The sequence below is a fragment of the Harpia harpyja genome, chromosome 2, assembly GCF_026419915.1.
Source record: "Harpia harpyja isolate bHarHar1 chromosome 2, bHarHar1 primary haplotype, whole genome shotgun sequence".
Lineage (NCBI taxonomy): Eukaryota > Metazoa > Chordata > Aves > Accipitriformes > Accipitridae > Harpia > Harpia harpyja.
The window spans coordinates 60,428,922-60,441,806 of NC_068941.1; the positions used below are offsets into that span (position 1 = coordinate 60,428,922).

Sequence of the window (12,885 nt, forward strand, 5' to 3'; positions counted from 1 at the left end):
TGAAACCAACACAAATACTGTTTATTTGTGGGATGCCATTTTACATCAACACCAGCAAAAGACCTAAAAATCAACTGGATGAACTCACGTTAGGTGGCATAACAGTATTTTTGTCAGGTCATGAGTCACAGGAGTTTAGCACACTGTATTTCTGTAATATCCAAATAACTAAGACGTAAAGCATTCACAGTTACAAGTTAACTGCTGTTCCTGCAACAGCAGCATCAGTAGGTACTATTTTGTGACACCACATGTACACACACACACACACACACGGCGGGGTGAGGGAGGGCGGGAAGTATCAAGCTGAGTTTTGGTCTCAATTACAGACAACAAACTATTTAGTTGGTGGATGGATTCTATACACTTTTACAGCAATATGAAAGGACAAAATATAAGGCCTAGAAAGAGGTATTTTAGCAGTCATAATTAAAACCAGGGCACAAGCTAACCTTTAAAGCTGTCTATATGAATTCCAAGAGTATTAAACAATTTGTTAGACTTGTGACCGAGGGTCAACAGAAATCTGGGAAAACCTTAACACAACTGAAGTCCACTTCTTGTCCTTCAAAAAAGTAACCTGGGAACATTAACCAAGTAGCAATGAGCTGTAACTAATTCTGATTGTGTGAGCATATTTGTGACAAAATAAAATGCATGTATTTGTGGTAAAATGGGAGAAGCCTCCAGTCCTCTACAATGGTAGAAAAGGCTACACAAAGGTAGCTCAAATATTTATTGTAGCTTAAAGACAACCTTAAACAGGTTTTAACTGAAAACTCAACTACATAAAGGATTCCAATAAATTCCATCCTCTTCAGCTTACTTTCCTTGAAAAAGATAAAAAGTGACAAAACATCAGTTACACAGAATTACATTAATATTTGAAATAATATTATTTTGCTGTAGAATGAAATTTAATTTGTGGGATGTTTTGGTTACTAATATTCATAGAATCATTTAGGTTGGAAAAGACCTTTAAGATCATCGAGTCCAAAGAGCTCCAAATGTTCGTCATCTATCAACTTACAGTGTCCACTGCTGTAGTCTCTGGATGCTCTTTTCCTTTCACTAACTGGCTTTCCACTTTACATCTCCCAAATAGCAAGCATGAATTGCATTTAGATCATCAAGTTTCTGCTATAAGGACAGTAATAGTACACCAAAAACATTAGCATAAGACCCATGACACTTCTGCCAGAATGACCTCTCAGTGTCTTGTCCAAGAAGTCAGCATATCCTGTGTATTCCTTTTCAAAAGGAAAAAAAAAAAAAAAAAAAAAAAAGAGCCTACATCAACTATATGATTGCATAACAAACAAAAAAGCAAGCACCAAACTTGTACTAAATATAAGGTAAACCGAGTAGCTTAGTTATGTTTCCACAATTATTTAAAAATGAGAGGGAATTTCTCCAAAATACAAGAGCTGGCAACGCTAGGATCTTCTGCTTATCAGCATACATAGCAAAAACAGACGGATGGATAGCACAGGGAAGCTTATCAAGCCATACGGGTCCATATCAGTCCATTTGTTCTCTATAAATGTGAGTAAAGCTGTCTACTAGCCGTAACTGAATTTGTGGTTTATTTTATGAAGATGCATGTTTATAAACCAGCTGAAGACTACAGATTCATCCTGCTTGCAAGTGGAAGAAAAAAAATCTGCAGCATCTGATTCATTTCCAAACACATTCTTCCTTTCCATCACTCCCCATTACTTTTACCCAAAGAAAAAAAAAAAATGAAGTTTGTTTACTTATACAGCACGAGTACTTTCTGAGGTTTGTTTTCCTCCATTTTCTTTGCTTTTAATTAAATTTTGTGTTCTGCTAATCGTTAGCAAAACCTGGAAAAAAAGCACCTGGTTTAGCTGAACAGATTTCTGTTGACCCTGTTATATGAAAGTTATACCTATAACAGTAATAGATTAAAAGTCTCTTTGGCTCTTGCTTCCATTCTTGGAAGTCAAATTATTTGTGACATACAAAACCTTTTATGCAAGCCTTGTATTTGTTGCAGGATTCATGCCAATTTGTGCTAAACATTTTTCTAGAGTCAGTAACTAGCTTAATGTTTAAGAAAAATTACAGTATTTCACTTATATTTAGCAACCACAACTTAGCCTAATGTTACAAGTTATATTGCTTCTAAATTCATTCTTTTAAGAACTAAACCAGCAGCTCCACTGATATTTCCTTACGGTTATACTATGGTAATATACACATTTACATCAGAAGTCTTAATAAAACATATGTGTTTTAGTAAGAGGCTTATTGTAAACATTTAATACCACACTCCACTGAATTAATTCTTGTGCAAACTGGCATCAAACATGGAATTAAGTTTATGCGTATTAGTACATGAGAAAGCAATGACTATGTATGTTTTACCACTATTAACTTTAAAGAGCGTTATTTAGTGTCATGGAAATCCGAACATGACTATTTCAAGGGGAAAGGTAGTATTTTCTTCTTAGCATCATGAAATTCTAGGTTTTGTATATGCATACCTATTGTATATTTATGTATATACAAATATACACAAACACACATAAACGATTTTTGTCTTTGGCAGCTGAGTTTGACAAATAAAAACCAACAACAACAACAAACAAATTTGAACACAACTGACCACCTGTAGCACCACAGTTACAACCTCCTGGTCCAGGACAGCAAATTAATGTGCTTTTGCTAAACTAGGCTTAATCCTGAAAGCAGTCAAGTTAATGACAGTTGTTCCTGACTTCAGTGATGGCAGAATAGGGCCCTCAATACAGCTGAAAATTTCACATTCAACCTAAAACACTTTCCCCCCCTTCCCCTGGATTGCGTTCTAGAGAAATATCAAAACTGCCAATACCTTGTAAAATATTTCTACAGAAAAGTAATGTTATTCATTGTTCCAAAACATCCACTGGCCCTTTTTTGTTAAATGCTCCGTGAATCAATATGGAACATTTTAGTAAATCCTTAGAGATCAAAGTTTAATAGCACCAGATACTTCAAGGACCTATTTATAAAACTCAACACTAACACTACTTAATAAAGAAGGGCAAGGCAAAGACAACGTGACAAAATTACAGAACTTAAACATCATTCCATTCACTCATTTTCACCAAAATAATCACTAGAACTGTCCTACACATATAAAGAAATGAGTGAAATAGGCAGTGGTCCTTACTAAAAAGTAGTGTCATTTAATGCTGGTGTTTAACATGCCCATTGCCTGCAACGGACATTCTGCTAGGAAATTCCCATGCCCAGCATGAAAATAAAAGTAATGTTTTGACTATTCGCTATCACATTTTTAATTACTTAGAAACACAAAGTTAGAGACCCTGGGAAAGACTAGTGTTGCAAACAAAAAAACCCCAAACCTGTATTATCTATGTGCCAGGGGTGAGCAGACTTTGTTCCCCAAACAACTAATTTTAGCTAGAACTTTCAATTTCACTAGATCGCAACATAGACCAAACACTCTTGGTACACCAAAAATTAAGAGTATGCCAAAGGCAATTTACGAAAGTCTAAAACCCATTTTTAAAAGGTACTTTAATTTGTTCATTTGTACCTATAATGACTACTGCAGTTTTAACATTAAAAAGTCAGTACTTTTTTCTTCAAATGGAAATCATCTGTGGCATGTACAACTATTACAGTGTTTTAATATTTATATGTATATATATATTATTTTTTTTTTAAGACACCAATGTTTCATTCTTGTTAAGCAATAGGTCGGGTTTGGCGAACTCCGGTGAAGAAAGTCACAGCATGTCTTCTCCCCTCAGAAATTGGCATCTCAAATACTAACATTAAAATTGACAATAGTTCTTCACATAACTATGTCTAAGCAGTCTGTTCATTTCATTTTCTCAAATGTTATGTTTGCGACCAAAAGAAAAACAAAATAACTAAAGTTTCAAACATGTAAGTGATGACTAGAAATATGCCACAAAATTATTTTTACAATACATTTCTGCAGAAATAATCCCTAGGTGAAGCTTTTTTTTTTTTATACACATATACAAAATTTAGACAGCAATATACACATAATCACAGTGAAGACGCTGGCAAGTTCACCAATTCGTAGTGTAAATACAAAATGCAAAGCAGCCTTCAAAGAGAACAATGCTACACAGCAAGCATAGCTAGCTTGTTAAATAGCAAACATCAAAAGTTCCCTGCAAAAGGGATGCAGTGCAAGAAAAGCAGCATGCACTTTGATACAAATAGCAGTTTATGGCCAATGGTTGACATAACTGTGGTAACAGTGACTCTTGAGTGGCTGTGCATAGTTAAACTTCTATGTCATCTGTTTTCCTTTATACCATTCCACAAACTCATCCAACAACACTGGCCCTGTAGAGAGATCAAATAACTGTATTTTACAAAATTTTGTAAAAGGACACTGAATGATTAAGCTTAGAGAAATAAATTTTTTTAGAACACCAACATATGGTAGTACTTACAGGCTCCATCTTCATCATAGTTACTGAGGTCAAGGTTAATTGTTCTGCTGAATTCAAGAACGTTACACCATTGGTCCTTATTGATAACTTTGTATTTTGATTGCTGCTTAAGGCAAGAAGCAGAAGTTACTAAAATATATTTTCAACTCCCTGAAATTCAGATTTTCTTACAGAAAATTTAAACCTTGTGATGAATTATTATTTAAATCTGCATGCCATCTAAAACTAAACGGGATTAAAGAAACCGCTACATAGTCAAACTTGTGTTGAATAATTCCTGTTTCTGATTAAGACATATTTTAGTGGACAAAAATATAGCAATAAAATGAAAGTCCAAAAGCAAATCAAAGACATTCTATACTGTGTCCTGCACTAAACAAACCTTAACAGGATGGGGATTTGGGGAAAAGGAAGAAAGGTAATATAACCATTTACAAGTGCTACTTTGGGGGTTAGTATATTCTAAATCAAAACAAAAAAATCTTAGCTGTTCATTCTACCTCTAGTTAAAGTATCAGAAAAGACAGATCAAAAAAAATGTAATTCTGTTTCAAACTTCGTACCTCTAGAAACTGGTGAAACACTGGAAAAAGGGACCATGTTTTTCCTAAAAGAAGGCCCAACATACACTTGGCAGTATTGATATCTAGGCTGCGCTGGTCCTTTTCCTGCATAAAGAGGAAATGGTCAAAAAGGAAAAAAGAGCATGATTTCAGGATTTTTCACCTCCCTGACTGCCTGTACTACAGCTCACCCATACATAAAATAAACTAACAAATAAATAATAAATAGCAGTATGTAACAGTGTAAGAAAACACAACTTCCTAGTAAAATTTCCCTCCTCATAGCTAATGGCTTTCTATACAGAGATGTTGCTTTCTATTGACTTTCCCAAAAAACTCACCGCTATTGCAGATGAGGCATATGCTCCTGTTTGTGACTTCAGACCTTTCTAGAAAGCAATTGCCATTAGACCCGTACCCATGTTTGCACATACGCCTCTGCATAGCCGTATGTCTCTTAAAATAGTATCACTGCACATATTTCCTGCACTATTACTACAACTGTATGAACTGTCATTAGATAGTTAAGTAGCTATCAAGTAACACTGACTATGCAAGAGTGAGCCAAGGAGGTTCTTTGTTCTCTTATTCTACTGATTACATGAAATTCAGATTAAATTAATTATCAAATGAGCAGAGAGAACATAATATACTAGTACATGGAGACCCCTCTCAGTTAACTGTCCCAGTTTCAGTTCAACATAGCAGTATTATATTAAGGCTTAGGGCATGATTTTTTTGTTTCTGTCAGGAGAAAGAAGCATCATCTGTACCCAGCAGACTCACTGCATCTAATCAGTGGGAAAGTTAATATATTTGATAACACAACTTCTGCACATCTCAAAAGTAACGTGTGTGCATGTAAGATTCCATTTTGTTATTTTAAGTAGTTTATCCATCTACATTTGTTGCCTTGAAATTAAACAAATTTTGGTGAGAGATGGAATGTAAAACCCCGCCCTTTATTTTATGCCTTGGTTATAGCATTAAGCTACAAATTCAGAAATTAATGAAATCACAAAAAAATAAAGTTCCACATTAGCTACTGTAGACCTTGATCTCTCTATATGTACTCATGATTGCAGACTGCAAAGTCTAAATTAAGAAAAAACAGGGATATAGGGATATCCAGGATACAGGGAGTGCCTAATAGAACAGTGCAAGACAGCTACCCAAGACAAAGGGAACTGACCCCTATGTCTCACCTGTACAAGTTCAGTTTTATGTATTACAGAATACACACCTTTATTAAAAAAAACAAGCTCAAAACATAACTGAATTGTCTTCTATCATGTAGGAAGGATGTGGTAGAGCGAAATCCCCTTCTCAGACAACAACTGAATGCCTTAGCCACAAGGTCATCCTCTCTTCTTGAAACCCATTTCACACAAAATACATCTCAATTCCAAAACTGTGTAGACAGGATTTAATGCAGATTTGTTTTGGAAGGAAAGTGGGGAGGCCAGCAACTCTGAAAACATCAGAAGCTGTTTTACATTCTGGTCACTAAATACAAGAGGGACTTCACTCAGTCTGATCTGGAGGAAAACAAGTAAATTCCAGGACGAAGAAAGCTTTTCGATTAGTAATAGAGCTGAAAAACAAACCTGCAAAGGTGTTTTTTTATTAATATGATACAATTCTTTCATTGTCTTCCAACATCAAATAGTTCCAAAAACTAAGCCTCTTTCCAAAGCCCATTTACACTTCTGTCACAAACACCTTTAAGCAGATATCATACTGCTGTGAGAATACATTTTATTTTCCATACTGTTTATACTCTGAATCCTTCCCACACACTCAAGTGTTAATGAAATCAGGCTCTGTTGCCTTTACTTTGGCCACGCTGGTTTTACATGCCTTACATTGTGAAGTTTCTACACTCTCCCTCTCAGACTACTGTTCAGAACAAATTGTTCAGATAAGCCCTTTATATCCACCTCCAACTGCCTAATGGCACATCTGCCATGACAGATGCTCCAATTTCATTCTTAACATGCATTCCAGATACTTACATTCTCTTTCTTGGATACAGTGGAAAGAATATATTAACAAACTCTGATAAATTTCAGTATTTGTTTTACATCGATCATAGACAGTCTTTCTGAGATTTTTTTCTTTCCCAACATTTCAGATAAAAGACCTATTTAAGCCATGAAATACATGCATCTGTATGTTCTGAAACTTGGCAATGACAATGGGGAACAGGGACCGAGGAACGTATTTGTGCTTAATACCAACATATGGTGTTTTAAATTATTTCCTCAAATCCATGCTGACTTAAATCGTGCATGCCACATAAAACCTCAATGATGCTTATTTTTATTGACAAACTAATTCTAAATACCAAATTACAACAGATGCTTTCAAAAATTCTCTTCTAAAACTTCAGAAGTTTAGACAAGTGTTTTTTTTGCCACAGAGCATTTCCCTGAAATGATTACCCTTAGGATGGAAATTACACAATCTTCTGAATCAAAAACCAAAACTGCTCCCATCAGCTTTTTTATATCCATCACTTCAATTATTCTGATAAAAATTATGTACAGATTCATCTGCCGCATCTAGATAAACGTATCAGCCCTTGTCAGCATTCATTGCTAGTCTTACTAGTTGCCATTCTCCTACAGACTTCCCCTGGCTCTATAGTATTAAAAGTTCAATAATTCTATTAATCCAATATTGTTTTGACAATTCCCTTGTTGATATGCCTTTGACTTGCAGCTTACAATCGGGGTTTTTTTGTCACAAATGATGTCACACCATCTGTGTCTCAATATTTAAGTTCTTTTTCAAGGCCACTGTTTGTCACATCAATTTGGTACCTCTTGAAAAAACTCCACCCACTATCCTCTTTTAAGTTTCTGCAATTACTTTTGACAGGCCATCGGCTGGTGCAGATTTGCTACTACTAAAACGTTTTTTAATCTATTCCAAATATTTCATCAGTATCTTGAACTTCTTTGGCAATGTTAGTTATTTCTAGCCTTTACATTTTATGCTGAGCAAAACTGGCAGAGTAAATCTTCACACAGCAGAGGAGGAATTAAGATGTGGATATGGCTTTTTTTCCTCATACTAACTAATACCATCCATTCTGTCATATTCAGCTGTAGGTTTCCTTGGTTAAAAGTGAGCTACCACGAATCTCTGCATGCTGACATGGAGAAAGCACTGATATACCACAAATCTGAGTTACTTATAACAGACTTAACTATCAGAATTGCTATCAGTTAAATTTCTTATTATTTTTCTCATGTTACGTTTTTTGCTACAAATTTTCTTGGTGCTTTTGGTACTCCCGCACTGAAATCTGAGCTTCAGTTTTGCCTGTGATCATTTTTAAGTTAAATCTTCTGTACATTCCATCACATTAGGAAGATGGGTGTCCAAATTCTATGTCAAAATGTTAATTCAGAAAATTAGAGTTCTTTTATTTTGCCCTTTAAGTAGGAATAGTCTTATGCATATTTTGGGTTCCAATACCAGGTACAATTTTATCAATACATATTTTATAGTAAGAAGACTGGTAGGAGGATATTGTTTAATAAATACTGAGAACATCATTAATGACTTTCCAACAGTATTCTGAACCAGTATTTATATTATATCATGTCCAGCTTTTATCATGTTAGTTATTTTTACCACCTGCAGAAATGCCTGAAGTGCCTTCCTGTTTTGTTTATGCTCACAAAATTCAAATGGTAAGAAGAAAAACCAGCATAATTATAAAGCCAGTGGCAGTAAGTGGCAAAGCTCCAATATGCAACAGAATAGGGCCTAAATTATTTCCTTGAAGTCACAAAATAGCTTGAAGCAGAGAGGTAACAAAACACATCAAAACACTAAACCACTGAACATCAAGCATCCTATTACTCTCCTTTTCCAGTTCTGGCATTTTGCATATACTTTTTTAGAACACAAACAGTTCCATTTGTTAGAAGCAATCTTGAGTGGTATCTTAAGAGAAACATACTTAGAAGTAGACAGTCTTTCAATTATTACTTATGAAAGTAAAGTTTTAATTTCAGATGCTGGTCTTCCACAGTACTTACCCGTGCAAAGTCAAATGCATATCTATAAATAAGTTTAAAATTGGTAGGCTCATTTAATAAAGATCTCAAGTACTCCAGAGAATTTCTCAATTTTTCTGTAGTATCACATCTACAAGAAAAGCACAAAGTCAATTTAGAGTCTGCATTCTTATACAGATGTCTGATGTTTTAGAAAAGTATCTTTAACACATATCCCCATCAATCTGTTCAAAATACATCACTCTCTACAAAGGCATGTTTATGAGTTTGTCTGCATAAAATGCCTTGATTAAACCCACAGTGTGTAACGGATTTAGCTAAAGTAGTAAAGTCTTACACTGGTACTCTGATAAAAATTTGTTTGGCTTTGTAGAAAATGCACTCTCCAACAGATTAAACCAAGAGCTTGTCTACACATGGCAAACAACCAGCAAACCATGGGAGTGAAACAATACTTCTATAGTTTTGCTGAAACTATGTAACTTCCTACACAGTTTTAGTGATTCTGTTCTGGAAGATAAGTGAAAACAAAGGTCTTTCTCCAACTCTCTTTGAAACACGTGATTAGTCAGCTACATTTATGTTAATTACACCATGAAGGCAAGCTCTCAACTGAAGAAAGCAACTTTTAGAAAGAACGTGGCAATGCAGCCACAGAAAGGGTTTGTATTATTTAGCATTTTAAACTACACATGCTCTAACAATATACCAATATCTAATAGATAGGTCCAATCCAGTGACAAAGATAGATGTCCTTGGGGACAGAAACAATGTTGAACTTCACGACATTTCTGTTTTCTTGAGACTGCAGACATTTTAATCCAACTGTATTTAAATGTGCAGCTGTCTGGTTTCAAGTTGTCTCTAAGTGGTCATATCACCATAAATAGGACCAAAAATGTATGGCTTCTACTTCACAGTAGAGCTCTCTGCTTTAGGTATTTTAAGTCAAAACATCAAAGTATTTTTTCTAAAAAACTGGGTTTACTATAACAAACTTAAGAGGTTTTTCAAAGCACTTACTGTAGCGATGTCATTCCTTTTAACCATTCTTGTAATGTAAAGTAGCCCATGTTTTGTGCATCCAACTTCCATGCTAGCACAAGCATAACTACCTGTTTTAAAGAGGAAAAAAAAAAAAAAGACTGAAAAGAATTAACAAAAAGATCCACACATTTTTCAAACAACTACTGTTTAGTAGGCTATGAATGCTTTACTCGTATAAATGGGATGTTCAGATCTTTGCTACACTATTTTAAAAGTTAAAAACCCTGAAAGTGACAAACCTGTACATAATCCAAACAAAGAGAAGGTAACAGTGCAAAGATACAGAGTGAACATCCACCCAAGTTACCAGTAGCCACCTTACTTCAAGGGAGCATGCGGAGTCATCTAGTGAGCAGTGCAACGAGGAAGATGAGTTGGTGCAAAAGCTACAGAAGAGGTTTCCCAAAACAACTCCAAAATTTAAGTACCAATTTGACAACAAGTTACATTTGACATTTGTTAAATTCTCATCTAGCTGAGAAACAGTTACAATCCATGAGCTCTGTGAAATCCAATTATTCTAAAGCTAATAATGGTCCCAGCTGAATCCAGCTACCCAAGGGTATAGTCAGCCTACCTGATTTTGCAGGTCTGAACATGCAGTATAATTCAAGTAGATGTTAAGTAAAGCTAGGTGAGCTAACATTAACACACATCAGAACAGAGGCTGATACATAAATACTTCAGTATCGCCCAAAAGAAAACAGAGTCCTTTCCACATCTCACACAGAAGACTGAAGCAATGAAGAATTTAGATAAAGTGATACCGTAAGATTACTATCTTATTCAGGAACTTAAGAAACCACTTTTGATATATAGATGGAAAAACCTGCAGGACAACTGGCCCTGCAGACTAGAAGAAAAACATAATCAAGTCATTTAAACTTGCAAATCAGCCATTAACCAGCTAATGTTAGAACAGCCCTCTATGGTTTTTAATGCGAATCGCATTACCTACTTATATACCCAGATGTCTGCATAAATTTCAAGGGTTTATTATACTATAAATGCCAAAATTAGCAAATTACATCTTATATTTCCAGTAAACCTTTCAAAACCACAATTCTCATTTTACTTAGTCAGAGATGATGCTTTATGAATCCCACAAAAGATGGGACTTGCATATACATTTAAAGTGCAAAAATTAAGACACTAGGAAAAAGCTTGTAAAAGGCACAACTATTCCTTTTTAAATTTTATTTACTTCTACATATACATACATATAAAATATATATATTTAATTTTATTTTTTCCTTAGTTGTGTTTTGAAATGGCATAATGGGAGTGCTAATATTACTCACAATATTTGAAATCTCTTTCTTTCCTAGAAAACCCAAAGAAATCGTTGCTTTGTAGTTTTGTAGTTGCTACACTAAATCTCCAGTGTTGTCTCATTGTTTCAGAAAAGACAACCATCAGCTTTTTTTCTTTTTTTTTTTTTTTTCCTTTTTTTAAAATCTCTTTCTTTTTTGAGGGGTTAAGAAAGTGAAAAAGAAGGGGTGGCAGCAAAGACAAAATGGAGTTTTTACAGGTTAACAGTTTGGGTTTTAAAATAAAGGCAAGTTGTTTCCAAATGTGTATATAAACCTCCCTCATTCCTATTTCTTTAATTTTTTTTAAAACTCCCAAGTTTTTCCTTACTCCACCAAGTAATTCTTGATGGAAAAATAAGAGATACAAGACTGGCTCATGTACATCATAACAGATTAGGCATCTTTTGGATGGACTTTGAACTTACATTTTCTGGTTCAACTCCAATGTCTTCACAAAATTTCTCCATACCTTCTGGCCCTACAATGTCATCAGCACCTGCAAAAAAAAAATGCATTTTACTTAATCTCTGAAAATTAAAACAGTCTGACCTTTACAGCACAAGAGAAGTGCAATCATGCAGTACAATCTGAACTTCCATCTAGTTTGTTTGTTTGTTTTAACATGCAATAAATATTTCCACACTTACTATCAGACTTGGATACACTTAAATCTTTATCTCACCTTTGGAAACAGAGACAGAAAAACTGTAAAACAACTTTCATTCCTGACAATATCCTTTATTCTACCCACTTACTGAAATAATCTTGGAAGAGTAAATTAATAAGACCTTTAAGAATGCACTTAAGACGAGCAGAACATCCACGAAATTTACCACGGTTAAATGCGTGGATGATGGTTAGTGAAACTCATTTCTTGGTTTGAATCTCTACTGTTATCATAAGATCATATCATGTAATAATGTGATGCATCACTATACAGTATACAATATATTATCATTTCCAGAATGTCATTCTTTATTGTGTCAAATACTATCTTTATATAAAGTTACCTAGAAAAAAATACCCTAAAATTAAAATCTCGTGCTCCTGTTTATTCATGTTGCTATACCACGGCCACATATTATCTGAATTTTAGTAACTGCAGGGGGAAAGGAAGACAAATTGCAGCTATTTCTTTGCCAACTTAAAAAGAAAAAAAAGATGCAAAATATAGATGCTATTAAAATGCACTACTACTAAAACATGCTGTTAAATCAAGATATTTGATGTTACATTATATATGTTACTTCTACAATACTCTATTGAAAAATTATATAGGCATTAAAAATTGTACTGAGCAATTCTATTTTTTTTTAAGTAAATTTTAAGTCTTTGGACTATTTTGTTAGAATTATTTTACTCATGTTTAAAAGGGCTCATTTGGGAAAAAAAATTATAAGCTGAAATGCCTACTTTCATCCAATATAAAGATCACATGTGCAAGAAAAGAGGTTTTATA

At 34.4% G+C, this 12,885-nt stretch overlaps 1 protein-coding gene across 13 annotated transcripts in view; it reads right to left on the reverse strand.

The window, feature by feature from the left end:
• DCUN1D4 (defective in cullin neddylation 1 domain containing 4) overlaps positions 1–12,885 on the reverse strand; it is a 43,255-nt gene continuing 30,370 nt past the window's right edge. For all 13 annotated transcript variants that reach the window (XM_052780094.1, XM_052780084.1, XM_052780083.1 and 10 more), the window contains 6 exons: positions 11,852–11,922; positions 10,090–10,181; positions 9,088–9,196; positions 5,033–5,137; positions 4,470–4,572; positions 1–4,359 (listed from right to left, as the gene is read on the reverse strand). In XM_052780094.1, the coding sequence (XP_052636054.1) occupies positions 4,304–4,359; positions 4,470–4,572; positions 5,033–5,137; positions 9,088–9,196; positions 10,090–10,181; positions 11,852–11,922 (536 nt within the window). In that variant the 3' untranslated portion in view covers positions 1–4,303. The remainder of the gene's footprint in view (positions 4,360–4,469; positions 4,573–5,032; positions 5,138–9,087; positions 9,197–10,089; positions 10,182–11,851; positions 11,923–12,885) is intronic.